The 22,882-nt window shown below is 40.9% G+C and overlaps 1 protein-coding gene across 5 annotated transcripts in view; it reads left to right on the top strand.

Moving 5' to 3' along the window:
- Positions 1 to 22,882, top strand: part of Lmbr1 (limb development membrane protein 1) — a 145,913-nt gene that overhangs the window by 7,204 nt on the left and 115,827 nt on the right. For 3 of the 5 annotated variants that reach the window (XM_021162298.3, XM_085836554.1, XM_021162300.3), the window contains exons 2-4: positions 9,203 to 9,275; positions 12,084 to 12,123; positions 19,275 to 19,414. In XM_021162298.3, coding sequence (XP_021017957.1) covers positions 9,203 to 9,275; positions 12,084 to 12,123; positions 19,275 to 19,414 — 253 coding nt within the window. Of the gene's footprint in view, positions 1 to 9,202; positions 9,276 to 12,083; positions 12,124 to 19,274; positions 19,415 to 19,907; positions 20,032 to 22,882 lie in introns of those variants that run through there. The other 2 variants (XM_085836555.1, XM_085836556.1) reach the window with 2 other exon arrangements.

Genomic DNA, 22,882 nt, shown 5'->3' with positions numbered 1-22,882 from the left:
ACACCTATGGTCACTTGATCTTCGACAAGGGAGCTAAAAACATCCAGTGGAAGAAAGACAGCATTTTCAACAAATGGTGCTGGCACAACTGGTTGTTAACATGTAGAAGAATGCGAATCGATCCATTCCTATCTCCTTGTACTAAGGTCAAGTCTAAGTGGATCAAGGAACTTCACATAAAACCAGAGACACTGAAACTTATAGAGGAGAAAGTGGGGAAAAGCCTTGAAGATATGGGCACAGGGGAAAAATTCCTGAATAGAACAGTAATGGCTTGTGCTGTAAGATCGAGAATTGACAAGTGGGACCTCATGAAACTACAAAGCTTCTGCAAGGCTAAAGACACCATCAATAAGACAAAAAAACCACCAACAGATTGGGAAAGGATCTTCACCTATCCTAAATCAGATAAGGGACTAATATCCAATATATATAAAGAACTCAAGAAGGTGGACTCCAGAAAGTCAAATAACCCCATTAAAAAATGGGGCTCAGAACTGAACAAAGAACTCTCACCTGAGGAATACCGAATGGCAGAGAAGCACCTGAAAAAATGTTCAACATCCTTAATCATCAGGGAAATGCAAATCAAAACAACCCTGAGATTCCACCTCACACCAGTCAGAATGGCTAAGATCAAAAATTCAGGTGACAGCAGATGCTGGCGAGGATGTGGAGAAAGAGGAACACTCCTCCATTGTTGGTGGGATTGCAAGCTTGTACAACCACTCTGGAAATCAGTCTGGCGGTTCCTCAGAAAATTGGACATAGTACTACCGGAGGATCCAGCAATACCTCTCCTGGGCATATATCCAGAAGATGTCCCAACCGGTAAAAAGGACACATGCTCCACTATGTTCATAGCAGCCCTATTTATAATAGCCAGAAGCTGGAAAGAACCCAGATGTCCCTCAACAGAGGAATGGATACAGAAATTATGGTACATTTACACAATGGAGTACTACTCAGCTATTAAAAAGAATGAATTTATGAAATTCCTAGCCAAATGGATGGACCTGGAGGGCATCATCTTGAGTGAAGTAACACAATCACAAAAGAACTCGCACAATATGTATTCATTGATAAGTGGATATTAGCCCAAAACTTAGGATACCCAAGATATAAGATACAATTTGATAAACGCATGAAACTCAAGAAGAATGAAGACCAAAGTGTGGACACTGTGCACCTTCTTAGAATTGGGAACAAAACACCCAGGGAAGGAGTTACAGAGACAAAGTTCGTAGCTGTGATGAAAGGATGGACCATTTAGAGACTGCTGTATCCAGGGATCCGTCCCATAATCAGCTTCTAAACGCTGACACCATTGCATACACTAGCAAGATTTTGCTGAAAGGACCCAAATATAGCTGTCTCTTGTGAGACGATGCCGGGGCCTAGCAAACACAGGAGTGGATGTTCACAGTCAGCTATTGGATGTATCACAGGGCTCCCAATGGAGAAGCTAGAGAAAGTACCCAAGGAGCTAAAGGGATCTGCAACCCTATTGTTGGAACAACATGATGTACTAACCAGAACCCTGGAGCTCTTGTCTCTAGCTGCATATGTATCGAAAGATGGTCTAGTCGGCCATCAATGGAAAGAGAGGCCCATTGGACTTGCAAACTTTATATGCCCCAATATAGGGGAATGCCAGGGCCAAAAGAATGGGAATGGGTGGGTAGGGAAGTGGGGGGCGCTATGGGGGACTTTTGGGATAGTATTGGAAATGTAATTGAGGAAAATATGTAATAAAAATAAAAATAAAAAAAAAATACATAAGTACACTGTAGCTGACTTCAGATGCACCAGAAGAGGGCGTCAGATCTCATTAGAGGTGGTTGTGAGCCACTTAGGTTGTTTTAAAATTCACATTTTTTTTCTTATGTATTTGGCTTAGGTTTACTTTTTCATTCATGATGAATTAATGTCACCTAGCTAAAGTAGAGTTTTATTTATCTTTCTAAATAAAGTTGATACATTTAGAAATGATTTATTTATTTAAATATTTATTAATTTTATGTATATGAGTGTTTTGGTTCTATGCTTTTTCTACTACATGATGATACATCACAGTTATTTCTTCCTTTTGGGTTACATCATTTAAAATAAAGTACTCTAGTGGCTCTTTTTCTTTGTGAGAGACAGGGTCTCATATAGGCTGGGTTAGCTTTGAACTCTCATTGTATTACTGAAGATGAACTTGAACTCTTGTTCTTCCATTTCTCAAGTGTTGAGAATATAGGTGAATGCCATCATTCATGGGTTAGAATATGCACATTAATTATACCAGTGATTGGATTTTACTGTGACATTTCTATGTATTCATATATCCTCATTTGATTCCTTCTCCCTTTTGTTCTCCTCTTATATACCTCATGGTCCTTTTACCCTCAAAACAGCTTCATCTTCCTTTATAGCTGAGTAATTCTCCACTGTGTATATGTACCGTATCTTTTTGGTTCTGTCACCTGTCAATAGACTATTGTGTAGCAGTAATTTTAGCTACTCCCCTTTAGCTTCCAGCCAGAGCTCCCACTCAGGAGCTCTTTGCTGCAAATGAAAGACACACACACACACACACCCCACACACACAAGTTTAGTTTTGAAATGCCTTGGCTACGCAAAGGCTGGGCCGTTCTAATCCTCCCTCAGCTAGCATACTTTTCCCTCCAGTACGCCTGACTCGGCACCTTCTAAATCTACCTTTAACTTTGCTGCCCTGTTACCTTCTGTGAGGCTTATTGGTTTATGCTGCCCAAGATGCTTCTGGGCTGCCCTTCCAGGGGCCACTTTCCCTTCCCAACTACATTTTGGATGATCTTCCCCCTGTGGCTCTAAATCTGAGATGTCTCTTGATTCTGCATCTCCTCCTTGCTCTTGTCTCCTTGCCCACAGGAACCTAGAAGTCCCACCTCTCCCTCTTTGCCCAGCCATTGGCTGTTGGAGTTATTGATCCATCAAAACCCAACTGGGGACAAGGACCTAAAGGTTTGGACACACAGATTTCCAATTAAGTCAAAGTGGCCTATTGTGTCAATAGGCCACTGTGACTGGTGCTGTGATAAACACAGGAGTGCAGATCCTGTGCACAGGAGTGGTATAACTGAGCTATATATAGGTCTGTTTGTAGTTTTTTTTTTTTTTTTTTTGAATCTCCATTTTTATAGTGGCTGTACTGATTCATATACCTTCCAAAGTATATAAAGGTTCCTTTTTGTCCACATCTTCAGCAGCATTTTGGATAAGAACCATTTGGCTGAGTGAAATCTTGATTCCCATTCCCTGATAGCTAAGAATGTTGAACATTAGCCATTTGTGTTTCCTTCCTTCCTTTGTTTTATGAGAAGTATCTGTTTGGATCATTTGTCATTTATTGATTGGATTATTTGTTCTTTTGCTGTTAAGGTTGGAGTTAAAATATTCTGGTTATTAATTCTCCTTCAGATTAATAGCTGACAAAGATTTTCTCTAACTCTGGGGTAACACTTCATACTGTAGTTTCGTAAAATGCTCCTCAGAAGCATTTTAATTTGGTGTAATTTTGTCTGTCAGTTCTTGCTTTTATTTCTTGAGCTATTGGAGTCCTACCAGGTTCCTCTGTGCTTTCCTCTAGTAGTTTCAAGTCTTCGATTAAGATCTTTGATCTATTTCTTAGTTGATGTTTGTGTAGGGTGAGAGATAGGGATCTAGTTTCAACCTTCTACATGTGGCTATTAAGTGTCTCAGTACTATTTGTATAAGACGATGCCTTTTCTTCATTGTCTATATTTTTGGAAGATTTGTTAAGAACCATATAGCTGTACATGTATAGTTTATTTCTTGGTCCATTATTCATTGCTTTACTTATTTGCTTTTATTCTGCATACATGCTGATTTTGTTAGTGATTTTATTGGTGAAGTACTATATTTTGAAGTCAAGAATTGATTATTGTGGTAACCTCCAATCAAACCTTTTTAAAAAAAATGTTTGTTTTTTTTTATTGGGGGTCTTTATGACTCCAAATAATGTTTTGCTTGCTTTTTATTGTTTTGTGAAAGATGTTAGTATTTTGATTAGGTGCATTGGATTTGTAGATTGCTTTGGTAGTATGCCATTTTAATAGTATTAATTCTCTCAGTCCATGAACATTGGAAGTCTTTCTACCTTCTAGTGTCTTCTTCAGGTTTTGAGTGCTATAGAGTTTTCATTGTAGATGTCTTTAATACTTTTGTTTACATTTGTTCTTACCTAATTTTTTTTTTATATCTCTTACCCCTTACCTTCCCTCCTGCCAAGTTCTTCAATATACTTTTTGCTTTCTTTCACATTTATGGCCTCTTTTGTCATTAATTGTTGTGGTGGTTTGAGTGACAGTGGGCATATAGATAGGTTCATATATTTGGATGCTTGGTACTTAGTTGGTGGAACTGTTTGGGAAGGATTAGGAGCCTTATTGGAGCAGATATGTTACTGGGGAGTGCTTTGAGGTTCCAGAAGCCCATGCTGCTCCCAGTTAGTGCTCTCTCTCTCTCTCTCTCTCTCTGTCTCTCTCTCCCTCCCTCCTTCTGCCTTGTGTTTGTGGATCAGGATGTACGCTTTCAGCTCCTGTTGGAATCTTGTGCCTGCCTGCTGCCATGCACTCTGTCATAATGGTTATGAACTCACCATCTGAAACTGTTAACTCCCAATAAACTCTTTCTTTTTATTTATTTATTTATTTATTTATTTTTATTTTTTTTTGTTTTTCAAGACAGGGTTTCTCTGTATAGCCCTGGCTGTCCTGGAACTCACTCTGTAGACCAGGCTGGCCTCGAACTCAGAAATCCACCTGCCTCTGCCTCCCGAGTGCTGGGATTAAAGGCGTGCGCCACCCTGCCCGGCTAAACTGTTTCTTCTATACATAGCCTTATGGAAGTCATGATTCCTCTACACAGCAATAGAAAACAAAGACAGAAGTTGGTGCCAGGGAGTGGAAGAGCTGTGAGACAAAGGATGAGAGATTCAGACATTTGAGAGTTGGCCTAGAGGCAGAGACAGTAGTGATTCCAAGGGTCTGATGTGGGATGGCTCTGGTGTGCTCAAATGAAGAGAACATAGGAGGTGAGAGCAGAGATTAGTGGAGCTGCCCTCCTTTTCCTCATTTCCCTCCTTCAGGCTTACTCCTTTCTCTTTTAGCTTTTCCCAGAATCTACTTCAGCCAGGCTTTTGTCTCACTACTTCAGAAAACATCTCTTGTTAAAGTTGCAGTGACTCATGTCGCCTAATCCTCTTGTCAATTGCACCAGCATCCTTACTATGGTCTTTTTCCTCTCTGTTCTCTTCCCCCACTCATTTCCTGCCCCTTGATTCACTCACAGGAAGATTTTCTGAGTCCCTCAGCTGTATAGTCATTTCAGCATTACTCCATCTCCTCCTCCTCTTACACCGCCTGCTGGATTATTCTTTCTTCCTTCAGTAGCTTTTCTCACTTTAAAAAAGGTTCTTGACTTTGAGTTCCTCTTCACAACTCCTTTGTTTTCTGATAGCTCTAAGGAAGAACTCTGCTTACAGTTCTCCTTCCAGCTCTTCTGGGAATCCACTTGAGCTAGGCTTTTGTCTTCATTGCTCCAGAAAAGCAACTCTAGGCTGCAGTGACTTCCAGGGCACCAGATCCAGTTGTCAGTCCTCTGTCCTCATCTTGTTTGGCCTGTCAGCAGTATTTGACACTGTTGTAAAGTCCTCGTTCCTTCATGTGGGTCAGGAGATGTGCAAGCCCTAGGTGCTCTGCCCTTGGTGATTGCTTGCCTGGCAGTCTCTGAACATTTGAGAGCTATGCTCTGTTTTTAGACTTATCTTCTCTGCCTGCTTTTGCACCATAGCCTCAGGACATTGTCATCTGCTGATTGTTCTTTGTTTTTTAATGTGTAGTCTAGTCTTTCCCCTGAACAGTATTGTCTTAGTTAGGGTTTTACTGCTGTGAACAGACACCATGACCAAGGCAAGTCTTATAAAAAACAACATTTAATTGGGGCTGGCTTACAGGTTCAGAGGTTCAGTCCATTATCATCAAGGTGGGAGCATGGCAGTATCCAGGCTGTCATGGCACAGGAGGAGCTGAGAGTTCTATGTCTTCATCCAAAGGCTGCTAGTGGAAGACTGACTTCCAGGCAACTAGGGTGAGGATCTTATACCCACACCCACAGTGACACACCCATTCCAACCAGGTCACACCTATTCCAACAAGGCCACACCTTCAGATGGTGCCACTCCCTGGTCCAAGGATATACAAACCATCACAAGTATAGATTTATATAAAGACCTACTCACTCAGCTTTCCACCTTTGAGTGTATATCTCAAACTCAGCAAAGCCCACTCCTCCTCTGAACCATATTGTTTTGTAATCTTCCCGACTCAAGACTTTGCAACTCAGTCTTTCCAGTTTCTCAGGACTAGAACTTTGTGTTTGTTTTTATAAGTCCTAGCAGGCCTGCTTTGAAAACACCCATGACTCAATCATTTCTTAAGGTTTCACTCTACAGGTCTGAGTGATATCTCTCCTGCCTTGTTTTGTGCTCAGTTCTTTTATGGTCTCTGCTTCTGTTCTGGTACATATATACATACAAACATACATATAACATGTGTGTGTGTCCCCTAGCAATTGGGGTGAGTTTCTTCCTTGAGTCTGATCATGCCATCTCTCTGTTCAGACTCTTACATGGATTCCTGTCTCCCTCAGGGTCAGAGCCAATTTGTTAGTTACCATGTGTAAGTACTAGCACCTGTAACAAAGTCGTCTTTGCCCTGGACTCCTATTAATCCCTCCATTTCATCTGTTATTTTTTCCTTTCATTTGAACACAGCAGAGCTGTCTTGCTTCAGGTCTTTGACATTACTATTATCTCTGCATCGTACACTGCTGGTCTTGCTTCTCTTGTCCTCCTGGCAAGATAAGCCCCCACTGCTAATGGTACTCCCTGTTTTCTTGGGCCCATACTATCCTCAAACACCCCGTAATGTAATTGTCTGTTATATATTTATATTTATTGTTACTGCTCTTTCTGAGATGTGTCACAAGGGTATACCTTTGCTCACTAATGTCCCCAGTGTTAGAATAGGTTTCTAGATATAGTAAGTCCACTACAAACAACTTACTAAAGGAATCAACTCAGGATTCCTCTGCTAGCCATCCGACATCCTATTTTAACTTTAGGATTCATTGTTTTACTGCCAAGTTTGCTTGCTCATGGAGCCTGACATCCATTGTTTTGTAGACTTCTATTTCTTTATGTTTCTTTACCAGCATTTGGTTTTTCTGTTGACCCATTTGCTGTGCTCCAGAGGATTTCAAGAGAAGGTTGTAACTCTACTAACATCCTCTTGTTAGCCAATTTTTTTCTTTTGTTTTGAGACAGGGTTTCTCTGTGTGTAACCCTGGCTGTCTCGGAACTTGCTCTGTAGACCAGCTGGCCTTGAACTCACAAAGATCTGTCTGCTTCTACCTCCCCGAGTGCTGGAATTAAAAGTGTGAACTACCACCACTTGACTTAGCCAGCATTCTTGACATCTTTAGGCTTCCAGAACAGATGTTGGGACTGTGTTCCATCAGTCTCCCACATGTATTATGAGGATGTTGACACTCAGTTTGCCGTGCTCCTCTCCATTTCATTGTTGTTTTCTAAGTGGATGGCTTAGACAGGGATGACTACCAACCAAGTCTGAAGTCTTTTTTATTACATGTCCACCAACTCATACTGAGAAGTCCGTGCTCGGAGTGACCACTAGATTTCAGCAGGTTGAAAGTCAGGTTTTTTTCAACATGCTCCATAAGCTTGAGTGAGGCTTTATTTTTATCATTTGGTCTTTGGTGGATATCCTGTTTCTTGACCTTCCCTGATGAAAATAAAGGGCCATGTACACATATGACCCAAATAAAAATGGGTAGACTTGGGTGGACATTTCTCAAAAGAAGATATACAAATATACAACAGATATATGAAAATGTACTTAGCATCTTTGTCATAGAGAAATGGAAGGGAAGATTCACCTCGTATCTGTTGTAATGGCTGCTTCTGTAGAACAAGAGAGAAGTTCTGTTGAGGATGTGGAATAAAAGGAAGCCTTGTGCACTCCTGGCACCAGAACAGCATGACATGTCCTCCAGAATGCAAAGCAGATATGCAAAGTGCGCTACCTCTTCCATTCTGGATCCACATTCAAAGGGAATGAGTTGGTTTATGAGACACACTGTGCTCAGGGTTCACCATGTCATGTTATAGAGACAACTGATGTGTGTGCCAGTATAGATAAATAGGTAAAGAAAATGTGGTGATCCTGATGTGTACCATTCAGCCTTAAGGAAATTGTGCCATGTAGGCATCAAGGGATAATCTGGGGAAATTCTGCCAAGAAGGGAAAGTCTACACATACAGAAAAACTAAACAATTTGAGCTCATAGTGGCCAGTGAGTGCCAAAGTTGATAAGAGTGAGTTTAGTAGGCCTACTGATATATTAATGTTGTGAAGAACAGTGCTCTGTATGTGAAAATCCTTGAGAGTATGTTGTAAGTTCTAATCAGTCCTGATAAGCTGGTGAGCTCCTTCCCCCATTAACTAGTACAGTGAGGGGGGCATTGCCATGTGTGGAGAGTAGAACCTCAGGCCACATACAGTAATCCTGTACAGTCTTTATTAGACAAAGTAAGTGGAATTTATTGTTAAGACTTAAACCCCAGTTGAGTGAAGAATTTTAATTTTAATTTTAGCATGTAGTATATTTACTGAAGTTATTTTTTACTCCACATTGATCTGTGTTGCTTCTTTTATGCTAAAGCTCCGTGTGACTGAATCTGTCAAGTTGTGGTGCCAGTACACCCATCGCATATTACTGCCGCTCTTAGCATGCTTTCCTTTTTAGAAGGACAGCGTGGCCCATTCATTTCAGTTCTTAGAATTGTTGATGATGGCTTGGCTCTTTACACTTCCACAGGACTTTGAAAAAATTTTCTCAACTTATGAAAAGAGAAACTTTAAACCGGGCTTTCTCACCAAAATAGTATTAAGTAGAATAATCGATCAGTTCATTTTTTTATCAAAATGTTACATTTGTGAAATTTCCATAAGTTTTACTTTTCAGTAGTTATAGATCCTTCATTTCCTTTAAATACCAAAGATGTATCTCTTGTTGGTTATAAAAATGACAGGCAACAATGTAAATGACCTATTAAATTTCTTTGTTTCAGATATGTTTTCTTCTCTTTGCCATTCTCTACATCGTTTCCTACTTCATCATTATAAGATACAAGAGAAAATCAGGTAAGTAGAAAGAGATATGTTACAGCTCTCCTCAGAGCTGCGTATCTGGGGTGGTATATGGGCTCTTCCCACACATTGCAGCCATGCTGAATATGCTGATGGCTGAAGTAAACAGTTGCCTGGTCCTGAGAATACTAAAAATAACCCCCAGGAAACCCGACTACACTCAGCCACCCATCCAGCCCAGCCCAGAGTCCTTGCTTATCATAACTCTCATGCGTAACTAAGAATAGTTGTTGGCTATTTACTACCTAGGAAATTCCAGAGTTTATGAGGGTGTTTGGTTCTTTGTGACTGATTCTAACTGAGCATCCTAATCATCCCAGCCCCTTTCATTTTCTCACTACAGAATTGTCTTGTCTCTTTCCTTCCCTCTTTCCCTTCCTCCCTCCTCCCCTCCCTCCCTACTTCCTTCCCTCCCTCCCTCCTTTCTTTTCTTTTCTTCCTTCCTTTTTTCCTTCCTTCCTTCCTTCTCTTTGATTTCCTTTTTTTCAGAAAGATGTATTTACTTATTTTTATTTTATGTGCTATAGTGTTTTGCCTGCATGCATATTTTTGCACTGTATGCATGCCCCATGTCTGCAGAGGCCAGAAGAGGGTGTTGCATCCCCAGTAACTGGAGTTAAAAATGGCCTCCATATAATTGCTGGGAATCAAACTTGAGACCTCTGCAGGAGCAGCAAGTGCTCTTAAGTGTTGAACCATCTCTCCAGCCTCTGTTTTCCTTCTAAAGCAATATAAAATTTAGAGTACTTATACTTGTACTGGTATTCAGTTGTATAGTGTCCTGTATTATCTCATTTTGTCCTGAGTTAATCGGAGGGTTTTTCTTTTTTTTTCTTTTTTTTGGTTTTTTGAGACAGGGTTTCTCTGTATAGCCCTGGCTGTCCTGGAACTCACTTTGTAGACCAGGCTGGCCTTGAACTCAGAAATTCGCCTGCCTCTGCCTTCCGAGTGTTGGGATTAAAGGCGTGCGCCACCATGCCTGGCATATCTTTACTTTTTAATGGACTGGTGAATTCACATTTTTGGATTAGTATTTTATATGTATTCCAGCACATTCCTTACTACCTTTTGCTAATTCTCAGCTATTTTTTTTTAATCATAGTATTTTCTATCTGTGATGTTGCACTAATAATGGTCAATGCTGTATTATACTTGTTTTAAAGATCCCATATATTAATGATTCTTTGATATAATATCTTATCAAACTTGAGAGAAATAAAAGGAACAGCTCTAGTTGCAGTATGTTGCTTTAGAGCCATCATCTGGCTCTGTGCTGTTTGGAAGTATTCCTTGGATCCTTAATCTGCCAAGAATGTGAAGATCTAAAGAGTCAAGACAGTTCCTCAGTTGTTTTAAAGATGCCTGGTCACATTGTTTTATAGATTAGACACATAGAAGGAAAGAGAGGATAGGGTACAAGTGAAAAACATGAATACATTGTTTAAGGGGAAGGTAAGGGTGCTATGCAGGAAAACTGTAGATTTAGATGATCTTTAGGTTAATCCAATAGTTGCAGGGAATGAGAAAGACTGTGGACCTTGCTGGTTGGATAGAATGACAGATCTGGATAAGGAGATAGTGGACCTTTTCTCCAGACTTGGTGATGGATTAGGTGTGGAGGTAGCAGGATAAAAATTAATCATGTATGTGATTTTGTGGTGCCTTTGACTGTAAAGTTATTTTGGGAAGCCTGTAATTTAGGACAGACACTGCAAAGAATGGCTAAGACACACCACTGACATTGAGGCTAGAGAGGTCCAGAGACTCAAGGACATGAGGCAGATGAAGAGCTGGAAGGACTGGGAGGGTTTTGCAATATTTGTGTATTTACATATTCCCTTTAGCTGGTAATTTTATGAATGAAAGAAGACAAAAGAGATGGTGTCTAGGAAGCCTGAGAGAGGAAGAGGGGGTAAAGAAGATATCCTGATGAAATCTGCCTGCTACTTACAAAGATATGGAAAATGATATTTTTTCTGTCTGTAACTTGGACTGTGCTTTTGAGTTTGTTGAGATGCTGTCTAAGGTTGTCTTAGTTAGGGTTTTACTGCTGTGAGCAGACACCATGACCAAGGCAGCTCTTAGAAGAACCTTTAATTGGGGCTGGCTTATAGGTTGGGAGGTTATCATCAAGGGAGGAATATGGCAACATCCAGGTAGGCACGGTGAGAGTGCTACATCTTCATCTGAAGGCTGCTAGCAGATACTCACTTCCAGGCAGCTAGGATGAGGGTCTTAAAGCCCACATTCACAGTGACACACCTACTCCAACAGGGCCACACCTTTTTAATAGTGCCACTCCCTGAGTCGAGCATATACAAACTATCACAAAGTAGTTTAGGATGGTTTAAGAAGATCTTATCATTTCCTTTACTTATAAAAACTCAAAGAAAAGTGGATAAGTTCTATTTTATAGTAGAAATGTCTGCTGGTCATTAATAACCCAACTACTTCATTCATAGGCATCTTATCCTGACATTGTCTACCTACATTTCACAATGGTTCTGTGGTTCACAGTTTTATTTTCTTGAGACTAGGTATTTGTAAAATTTTAATTTACATGGACCAATCAGTTAAGTGGCATTTCTCAAAAGAAAATCACAACTCGTGTAGCTCTCCACACTCCATATGTTACAATGAAATCTACAGCTGGGTTCTCGTGGAAGTCAACAAAATGCTCTATGAAAGTCTTTTCCATTCAGCAGTGAATTTTTAAAACTTGGTAATTTTGGTATATTTTTAGATAAATTCATGAAACATTTTGTTGGAGATAAAATAGTAACACTATAAACATTTTTGCAGATGAACAAGAAGATGAGGATGCTGTAGTCAACAGGATATCGTATGTATTCTAAAATTTAATTGTTCTGTTTATAGTGTTGAAGTTAGAGTCTGAAGGAAGTAACTGTCTAATGTACTAATCCTTATCAAATTCTTTTTTTTTCCTTTTTTTTTTTTTTTTTTTTTCTTTTGGTTTTTCGAGGCAGGGTTTCTCTGTGTAGTCCTGGCTGACCTGGAACTTACTCTGTAGACCAGGCTGACCTCGAACTCAGAAATCCGCCTGCCTCTGCCTCCCTTATCACATTCTTAAGAAGCACATGTAAATAAGTACACATGGTTAATTCAGAACTGATTGTCTCTTGCTAAAATGTGCTTATTCAAGCTGAGTGTGGCACAAGTCTGTAATGGTAAGGGGGGTGTAGGATGCTGAGGAGTTCAAGTCTAGCCTAGGCTACATGAGACCATATTCCCTTTCTCTGCTATGTGCTTATTTAAAAAAAAATATGGCATATTTCATCTTCGGGAGATTTAATGAGGAACAGGGCTTAAAGGAAGAACAGTTGTTTAAGAAAGACCTAGTATGGCACAGAGGGCACCAGCTTGTAGTCTCAGCATCCTAGAGGTAGAAGCAAGAAGGTTGAGGGTTTGAGGACAGATTGGGCAACATAGAGCCTGAGAAAAAGGGTAAACTCTCAAGCTGTACTGGCTGGTTTTGTGTGTCACCTTGTCATAAGCTGGAGTTATCACAGAGAAAGGAGCCTCCTTTGAGGAAATGCCTCCATGAGATCCAGCTGTAAGGCATTTTCTCAATTAGTGATCAAGGGTAGGAGGGCCCATTGTGGGTGGTGCCATCCCTGGGTAGTCCTGGGTTCTATAAGAAAGCAGGCTGAGCAAGCCAGGGGAATTAAGTCAGTAAGCAGCATCCCTCCATGTGTCAGCTCCTATCTCCAGGTTTCTACCCTGTGTGAGTTCTAGTCCTGACTTTCCTTGGTGATGAACAGAGTGTGGAAGTGTAAGCTGACTAAACCCTTTCCTCCCCAACTTGCGTCTTGGTCATGTTTTGTGTAGGAATAGAAACCTTGACTAAGACACAAGCTGTCAGCTGTTTGTAAACTCTCTGAACAGTGAGCAAATAGATTTTCTGGTTAGAGTGACACATTTGCTCAATTGCCTTATAGGTTCCTTATTTGTGAGGGGAGATATGATAGAAATTGACTTCAATTTTTTTTTAATGTATCAAACTGAATAGCAAACGGTTAAGTTCTTTCTATTAGATTTTCCTTACTTGCAAGATCCCCTGAACAGGGACACCCTCACTCAAGTCTCAGGATGATGCGATGCCCCAGTACTCATGAGAGACCAATCTTGATGCAAACAGCAAGAGGTTTAATTGGGAAAGGCCAGTGCACTGGGGACGACTCGTATCCCACGCAGGGATAGAGGAGTCGACCCCGAGCTCAAGGGTAAGGGGTTTATAAAGGCAGAAACTGCAAACACCTGGCATGGGCTATAGCATTTGGCAAGCATAATGGGTTCAAGGAACGATTGGAGTATTCTGTACGAACATTTCCTGAAACAATGGAGCGAGTTAAACTTCTACTTTGTGTTTATCCTGGAACAATGGGGTGAGTTAAACTTTTACTCCTTGCCATTAGTGGGGTCTATTTTGGACACAAGTATAGGGGCTTACATAATTTTTCACTCTCTCTCAGGATCTTTCATACTAAAATGTGAAATCTGGGGCTGGAGAGATGACTTAGTAGTTAGAAGCACTGGCTGCTCTTGCAGAGGGCCTGGGTTGGGTTCTCATCATCAACATGGTGGATCACAACCACCCCAACTCCAGTTTCAGAGAATCTGGCAGGGTGACAAGGTCTCCATAAAGTGTCAATGTCACCATAAGTGAATAGAGACAAAGGGAGGGCCTACCAGAAGTGTTGGGAGCTGAGTTGAGGAAGGAGGGTTTCTGAGTCTCAGGACAGTTCAATCCAGAATGGGAAGCTATGCAAATAAGAAGATATGTATATGTATAGAGCTGGGGTCAGTATGGAAGGAAATTGGTGACTTCTAATGGTGAAGAGGCTTGATTAAGGTCAATTGAACCAAAAATTAAGTGAAAAACAACAACAACAACAAAAAAAATGACTATTGAATTGTTGGTTACCAGTTGGGGTGTTATTGTGAATACCTAACAGAAGTAGAACTGTAGTATAAAAGTGAGTGTGGCCATGTGTTTGCACATTCCTCAGCTTTGCCTATACAGTAGTTTGACTATGCTTGGCCTGGAGTGTGGCCCTGTTCTAGTAGATAGGGCCTTGTGGGAGGAAGTGTGTCACTGTGGGCATGGACTTTAAGACTCTTGTCCTAGCTGCCTGGAAGTCAGGCTTCTCCTGTTTGCTTTTGGAACAAGATACAGAACTCTCAGCTACAAAGTCTTCCATATTCCTATTAGGATGGCCCATTAAGCTCCACTTAAAGCATTCTATTGCTTTCCAAATCCTGTCTGCAAATCTACATTTTTCCAAACAAAAAGATGGTCAGGCCTATCACAGCAATACCCCAGTTCTTGGTAACAACTTCTGTCTTAGTTAGGGTTTTACAACTGTGAGCAAACACCATGACCAAGGCAACTCTCATTAGGACAAAATTTATTATTATTTTTTTAAATTAGATATTTTATTTATTTACATTTCAAATGTTATCTCCTTTCCTGGTTTCCCCTCTACAAGCCCCCTATCCCATCTCCTCTTACTCTGCTTCTATGAGGGTGCTCCCCTACCCACCTAGCCACTCCCGCCTTCCTGTTCTAGCACTCCTCTACACTGGGGCATCAAGCTTTTATAGGACCAAGGGCCTCCCCTCCCATTGATACAGAGAAGGCCCCTTCAGCTCCTTCAGAAAGACAACATCTAATTGGGGCTGGCTTACAGGTTCAGAGGTTCCATCCATTATCATCAAGGCAGGAGGTTGGCAGCCTCCAGGCAGGCGTGGTGCAGGAGGAGCTGAGAGTTCTACATCTTGTTCCAAAGGCAAAAAGTTGAAGCTGACTTCCAGGCAGCTAGGATGAGGGCCTTCAAGCTCACACCCACAGGGACACATCAGGACTCTTAAAGACTGATAGAAGGACTGGATAAGGAAAGGTCCATGTTAATTCTGTATTTTACTTGTACAGAATATAAGAAAGTAAGAATTATTGGGATATTTTATTTTATTCTTTTTTTTTTTTTTTTTTGGTTTTTCGAGACAGGGTTTCTCTGTGTAGCCCTGGCTGTCCTGGAACTCACTTTGTAGACCAGGCTGGCTTCGAACTCAGAAATCCGCCTGCCTCTGCCTCCCGAGTGCTGGGATTAAAGGCGTGCGCCACCACGCCCGGCGGGATATTTTAAAGGAAACAGTCCTTTAAGGCTTTTCTTACCAAATTGGGGACAATTTAAACATCAGAGTAAGTAATTATTGTAATGGATTTGAAGGTACTGCAAGAGTCCATCCTGATAGAAACCAGTAGATGAATAGATTAGAAATTTGACAAGAATAGGGTTCTCTTGTAGTTTCAATCTCATCTTCCTATAAAATACTAACTGAAGGTCAGAGTATCTTAAGCATGGAACATCCTGGTAGTCACTGCCTTGACCTGGGACCAAGAAGATGGGTCAGTAGAGAGTCAGTAACCCCAAGTCACCTGTGGCCTGCTTAGAAATTCGCAGAGCTGCAGCTTGTGGTATTCCTGCCTTGTGGACACCAAACTACACTGGTCTAAGCAGAATTCCTCATCGCCATATTCAGCCTGCCTTCTGTAGATCATGAGACACCAGCCTCTCACTTTATGCCCCTGGCCTTTCAGTTAGCTGTCTTTGCCTCCTTTCCAGCTCTTTGTCAGGAGTTGTGTTGTTCTGCGTTCAGTCTGACTTGTCTGGCCATTGGCACTGTGGTTTTCCTTGCTCGTTGTATTTTCTGCAGTACCTACCACCTTTAGTATATTATGCAGTTACCTAGTAAATATTTGCTGTTTATTGTCTGATGCTCTGATAGCATTAAGTGATGCTTATAGAAGCCCTGTGAAGGCAAAAAAGGATGTCTTACTTACTGTTCAAACATGCCAAGTATAGTGCTGACTTAGAATCCAGTGTTTGTAAATATCTGTTTAGTGTCTGAGCATCACCCAGAGATTCCCTGGATATGTGTGATATGTGCACTCGCAGAAGCCCCTTCCAGTGTTTTTTTTTTTGGTGGGTGATCCTGATAATAATACATTCTGATGCTCCCACTGGTTAAGAACCTCTGATCAGAGTGAGTGCTTGAGGGCTGAATTCACAAAGCATGCTTTTTATTGATTAGCCAGATAAAGATTGTGACAGTTACTTTTCTCATCACTGACAAAATATCAGTCAGGAGCAAAGGTTTATTTTTTACTCCCAGTCCACACTGTTGGCAGTGTATGTTAGTGTTACTTGAAGATGGACCAGAAAATAGAGCAAGTATGCAGGCTGGATCCAGAGGTGGGTGAAACCTAGTGACCTATCTTTGCCAGCCAGGCTGTGCTTCATGGAAACATAGCAATTTTCAAGTGGTACCATAGATTGTGGCTGTGTCCTCAAAACATAAGGGTATGGCAACATTTCATATTCAAACCAAAAACCACTTAAGATGATAGTCCGGACATTTCCGTGTGTAGTTAGGGAGGAGGGCGTGCTGGAGAAAGGGTATGAGAATTTCAAGAAGGAACTGCTTATCCATTTGAAATACCCAAGGTCCAGCATTTGAGGTCCTGTTTGCTACCTGAAGTGTGTGGCAGGTTTGCTGAAGTAATTTAAGGTGGTTTTGATGCATTTGTCACCACCCCATGAAGCTACTTTACACTGTGACCTAGAGATTATGGCTTTTTGAGATATAGGTGACATTTAGCATTCCAGTGAAGTTTGCATACCCTTAAGGAGATGGTCACAAATGCCAGATAGTCAAGGAAATATTCTTGTTGTATTACTACCATAATTACAAAAGGTACAATAGTCTGCAAAGATAATATTTTTACTACTCTATTTTAGAAGATGACATTTCTGAAAGGGTGTGTTTTATGGTTGTGCTAGCAATGTCTCTCTATACTTTTTCAGCTTGGGGCCTTATTTTTAAAGACCCTTTGTCAGTTGAGGGGCTCTTTGTGGGCAGCAGAAGTGGTTTTCTGCTCTCTGGGTAGGTCTATCACAGTAACAGAGTGTGGAGTGGAGGCTCCAAAGCTGTTGAAAAGCAGCATTATAGTAATGATGACCATATATGCTGGATTGTCTGGGCCACTTGTAACTTGCTGATTTATCCCTCTGTCTCATAAGTGAATTCCACTTAGGTCACAGGTTCCAGTATTGGATTTGGAAGTAATGTTTCTTGGTGTGTGGTCAGAGCATTATGGGAACTAAGAGGAAAGATGAGCTGATTCTACTGAGAGGAATAAGAAGGTAGGAATTGAGGGACACATGACAGGCAAGTGGCATTTGAGATCTGTCTTGCTATTTAGGCACATTTGCCTCGTGCACTGTTGTAAGGACACCGTAGAGTTAAGAGAGCAGTCTGTGGGCAGAGGCCTGGAACTCATAAGATCCGTTTGAGGGTTAGGAAGCAGGTGGAGGAGGAAATGTAAGATGAAATGTGTCCTACTGAGGGGCCTCAGTAGGAAACATTTGGGATGTGTTGGGATGGCTGTGCCGTCCTTGGGATGGTGAGTATTGGATTTGACCTTGGTTTTGACATTGGCAGAGGTGATGCTAATCAGGGTGATGGTCCTTTCTGGGCTGGAGTTGGCCATGCAGCTGAGCAACTTTTGAATACTTTTCTAGGACATCTGCTCTTCATTCTACTGGATCAGTTAATGATGCTGCTTCTGTGTTTGAGCTGAATTGTGTTTGCAGTGTTCCATTGACCTTCATTAAATAGTTGGCTTTTGATGAACTGAACCCAGGATTTCCCAGGATACTTGTGGCTGTGTAGGTATGCACTTCTGCTGTTTGCTACAGGATGGCATTAAATGAGGGGTTACTTGATTAAATGCATGATAGGACATTTACTCTTACTTAAAATTTTTCTTACATTTGTTTTCACATTCTTTCAGTATTAACTTTAATATGATTGATACTCAAGTTTTATCTTTAATGCTAATTAAGTTTCCTTTGCCACTACTGCTGCGGTCTCTGCTTGCTTGCCTTCTTTCTTTCTCCCTTCCCCTTTCCCTGTTCCCCTTTCATCCCCCTCTCCTCCTCTTCATTCTTCCTTCCTTTCCCTTCTCATATCCCCTTTCTCCCCTTCCTCATCCTCCCCTCTTCTTTCTTACTGTGTTGCCCTGGCTGGCCTGACACTCCCTATGTAGACCAGGCTGGCCTTGGACTCAACAGAAATCTACTCTTTTGCCTTGTCATTTACTTTTTAAAAAATCCTTTGCAAAATTAGGTGTGTGTTATGAAAGAATGGAAAACTTTTCAGAAATCTGTAACCGAGAAGTGAAAGTTCCTCATGGTTATAGTCTCTGTCCTTGGGTTGTTATAAATGATGATAGATTTTGAAGTAACATATTTCCTGATAATATGTAAGCATTTTTTGGTGTGAATAGAGAGCCTACTTTGTATTTACTGTCAATATTTTTCTTCAGTTTGTTTTGTTGACTTAATAAATAAAGGTTCTTTTTATATATTGAAGCTGTATTATCTAAGAAGTATTGAAGTAGTGTTTGAAATATTGATTAGTATTGTAGTATTGTTTACTACTTCTCTGCTATTTACTACTATAATTTAAACTTAATGAGACTATCAGGGGCTGATGAGATGACTCAGTGTATCAAGAAGGTATTTGCTATGTGCTCTTGGAGACCAGACTTCAATATTGGAGTCTTGTGTAAAGGTAGAAGGAGAAAACAGACTCCACATAGTGGTCCTCTGACCTTAGACATATGCCATAGCACCCCACTCCATTGCCTTTATACACAGGCATACACACACACACACACACACCAATAGTAATGAAAATTCTTAAAACTGTGCAGCACTCTCTTAAGTATATAAATCTTTTAGGGCCACTTTTTAGGAATTTGGCCTGGTTGCACTTTCCAGATCTTCTGCATGCTGTTTGTACCTCAGTTGAATACCTGTACTGGGATTCGTACCTAAGACCCTGGCTGGTGTTTTCATGTTCACTGCTTTGCAGAGCGCAGTAACGATGCCTCTTCTTTTGCAGGTTGTTTCTGAGCACCTTCACTCTAGCTGTTTCAGCTGGCGCTGTTTTGCTTTTACCCTTCTCAATCATCAGCAATGAGATCCTGCTTGCTTTCCCTCAAAACTACTATATTCAGTGGCTGAATGGCTCCCTCATCCATGGTTAGTATACATTACTTTAGGATTGCTTTTTGTTTGTTTATTTATTTTTTCTGCTGTGTAAGTTATAGGGTTTTCTTAGTTTCCGTCACAAGTTATAACATCTTCCAGTAAACGATTGTCTTAGTGATGGTTACTTGCTGTGATAAGACACCATGATTAAAGCAACTTGTGGAGGAAAGGGTTTATTTCAGCTTATATTTCCACATCATAGTCTCTGCATCACTGAGGGCAGTCAGGGTGGGATCCTGGAGGCACTAGCTAATACAGAGGCCATGGAGGAGTTCTGCTTACTGGCTTTCTTCCTCTCAAAGGTTGCTCAGCCTGCTTTCTTATGTACTTGAGTACTACCTGCTTAGGGGTGTCACTAACTATATTAGACTGGGCCCACCCATGTCAGCCACTAATCAAAAGAATTCCCCACAGACTTGCCCATTTAATGGAGGAATTTTCTTAATTAAGATTCCCTTTTCCCAGATATGTCTAGGTTGTGTCCAGTTGACAAAAAACTAACCAGTACAACTATTGAAGTCCTCAGTGAAGTCAGAAACCAGCTTTTCCTTACCATGTCTAATTGGCTATCATCCTTTACTTAACCAAGAAACAGTTTTATACTTCCTGTAAGTTTTGCGTGTGTGTGTGTGTGTTTGTGATGTCAGTTAGCCATGTGGATGTGGTATGAAATAATGTCTCACACTATACCCTTAACTGGCCTGGAATTCACTGTGTAGGTCTTGAACTCATGGCAGTTCTCAGCTTCAGCCTTTTGAGTGTGGGATTATAGATTATGAGCTATTAACCTGGGGATTTACTGTGATTTTATTTCATTGAAATGCTTTAGGAGAAGACTTTTTGGTTCATCTGATTATATCAGAGGACTTTAGTTTCTACTGAAGACTCTACAGAGCAGAGGCTATAGTTGCTACTTTGTTTTCTTAGCCATTTTAAAACATGATAGAACAAAACACAAGTGTCAAGTTTAAATTTTAGTGTGATTTAAAAAGTAATGATGGTAGTTGGGTATGGTGGCACATACTTTTAATCCCTGTGCTGAAAGACAGAGGTATGCAAATCTCTGTGAATCTCAGATCATCTAGGACTACATGGAGAGGCCATGTTTCAAAATTACAAAACAAAACCCCCCAAAATAAAACAAACAAACAAATAATCAAAACGTGACAGTGTAGACCACAAGATCATTTCCCTTCAAGTGATGTAGATCTATAGTGCAACTTCGGCTCATCTGTTTTCTACCACACTTAGGCACTATGTCTGTCTCAGGTTACTGCTTTCTTAAGTAGAATAGATAGTAAAACACACCTTGTAGGCTTGCTTTTAGGAATGTTTCTAATAGAGAATATCTGCCTCTTAACAAGCACTAAGTATGTATGAATTTAGTGTGTGTGTACTGAACTCTTCTTTACTAGAACAGTTCTTTATAGTATCTGTTAGACTGGGTTATGGCTCTTGGGTACATAGATAGCTTTCTTATTACTCTTCCTGTTCATACTATTTCTATTTTCTTAGTGTTGATTTTTGTGGCTAGTGGTATTAATTATATCATTAATTACTGGTATTAGTATCAAGCTAATTTTATTTTTTATTTTTATTTTTTTTTTAATTTTTAATATTTTTATTACCTATTTTCCTCAATTACATTTCCAATGTTATCCCAAAAGTCCCCCATAGCGCCCCCCACTTCCCTACCCACCCATTCCCATTCTTTTGGCCCTGGCATTCCCCTATATTGGGGCATATAAAGTTTGCAAGTCCAATGGGCCTCTCTTTCCATTGATGGCCGACTAGACCATCTTTCGATACATATGCAGCTAGAGACAAGAGCTCCGGGGTTCTGGTTAGTACATCATGTTGTTCCAACAATAGGGTTGCAGATCCCTTTAAGCTAATTTTATTATGTTTATATAATTTTATAGTTATATGGAAGGTTGAATATATTGTTTATAAACACCAAAGGCAGTAAAATTGGGTTACCTCACTGTGAGATATTTTTGTATGGACACAAATCATTTCCCTTATACCAATGAAGAGGTGTTTTATAATAGTGAATACAGTCTATGAAACAATATCTTGAAGAGTAGTCAGTGATAAGTACTTATTATTTTTTATTCGTAAAAAATATTTTTTTATTCATCCCCTTCCTCCTTTCTTTTCAGTCCCAGCCTCCTAAATCCCTCCCCTCACTGCCCCTTGCCATCTTCTCAGAGAAGGGAGCCCCCACTGAGTACCACCCCACCCTTGGGCATCTAGTCCTAGCAAGACTAGGTACATCTTCTCCCACTGAGGTCCAGTCAGACACTCCAGGTAGGGGGAAGGGGATCCAGTGGCAGGGAACAGAGACAAACATAGCCCCTATTCCACTTGTTAGAGCACCCACATGAAGACCAAGCAGCACATTTGCTACAAATGTGTAGGGGGTATAGGCCCAGCTCCTGCATGCTCCCTGGTTGGTAACCCAGGCTCCACGAGCCTCCATGGTCCCAGGTTAGTTGACTCTTTGGGTCTCCTTGAAGTGTCCTTGACACCTCTGACTTAGTCACTTCTATTCCCCACTCTTCCACAAGACTCTCCAGGCTCTGCCTGACGTTTGGCTATGGGTTTCTGTATTTGCCTCCATCTGCTGCAGGATAAAGCCTCTCCATAGCTTCCTATCTCCAAGCATAGCAGAGTATCATTAAAGGTGTCAGGGGTTGGCTTTCTCACATGGGATGGGTCTCAAGTTGGGACAGTCATTGGTTGGCTGTACCCCCAGCCTCTGCTCCATCTTTAACCCTTTATATCTTGTAGGCAAGACAGATTTTGGGTTGAAAGTTTTTTGGGTGGGTTTATGTCCCCCTCATTCCTCTGGAAATCCTATGTGGCTACAGGAGGTGGCCACTTTAGTCTTTATATTCCCCTCTGGTAGGAATCTCAGCTAGGGTCACACCCTTAGGCTCCCCATATGCTTAGGCTCCCAGGTCTCCAGCTAGTCACCAGAGATTCCCCACCCCCCAATGCCACTTTCCATTCTCACTCCCAGACCTCTTGCCCCTGCCCATACCTGATTGTCATTCCCATTCCCCTCCTCACCTTCTCTCCTACTCAGTTCCCTTTCTTCATTTATTTCCTATGACTACTTAGTAGTTTCCCCTGAGTGAGATTTGCACAACTTCCCTTGGGACTTCCTTATTACCCAGTTACTTTGGGTCTGTGGATTATAGCATGGTTGTCCTGCACTTTATGACTAATGTCCACTTATAACTGAGTACATGCTGTATATGTCATTCTGGTTATCCCATGTTCCATCTATTTGCCTGCAGAATTTATGATTTCTTTGTTTTTAATAGCTGAATAGTAATCCATTGTGTAGATGTACCACATTTTCTTTATGCATTTTTCTGTTGAGGGACATCTAGATTATTTCTAGTTTCTGGCTATTACGAATAAAGCTGGTATGAACATAGTTGAGCAAGT

This window comes from Mus caroli, unplaced genomic scaffold (assembly GCF_978045245.1).
Source record: "Mus caroli unplaced genomic scaffold, Mus_caroli_1 scaffold_4, whole genome shotgun sequence".
Taxonomy (NCBI): domain Eukaryota; kingdom Metazoa; phylum Chordata; class Mammalia; order Rodentia; family Muridae; genus Mus; species Mus caroli.
The sequence above is the reverse complement of the archived record's forward strand: the minus strand, read 5'-3'. Positions and strand labels throughout refer to the sequence as shown.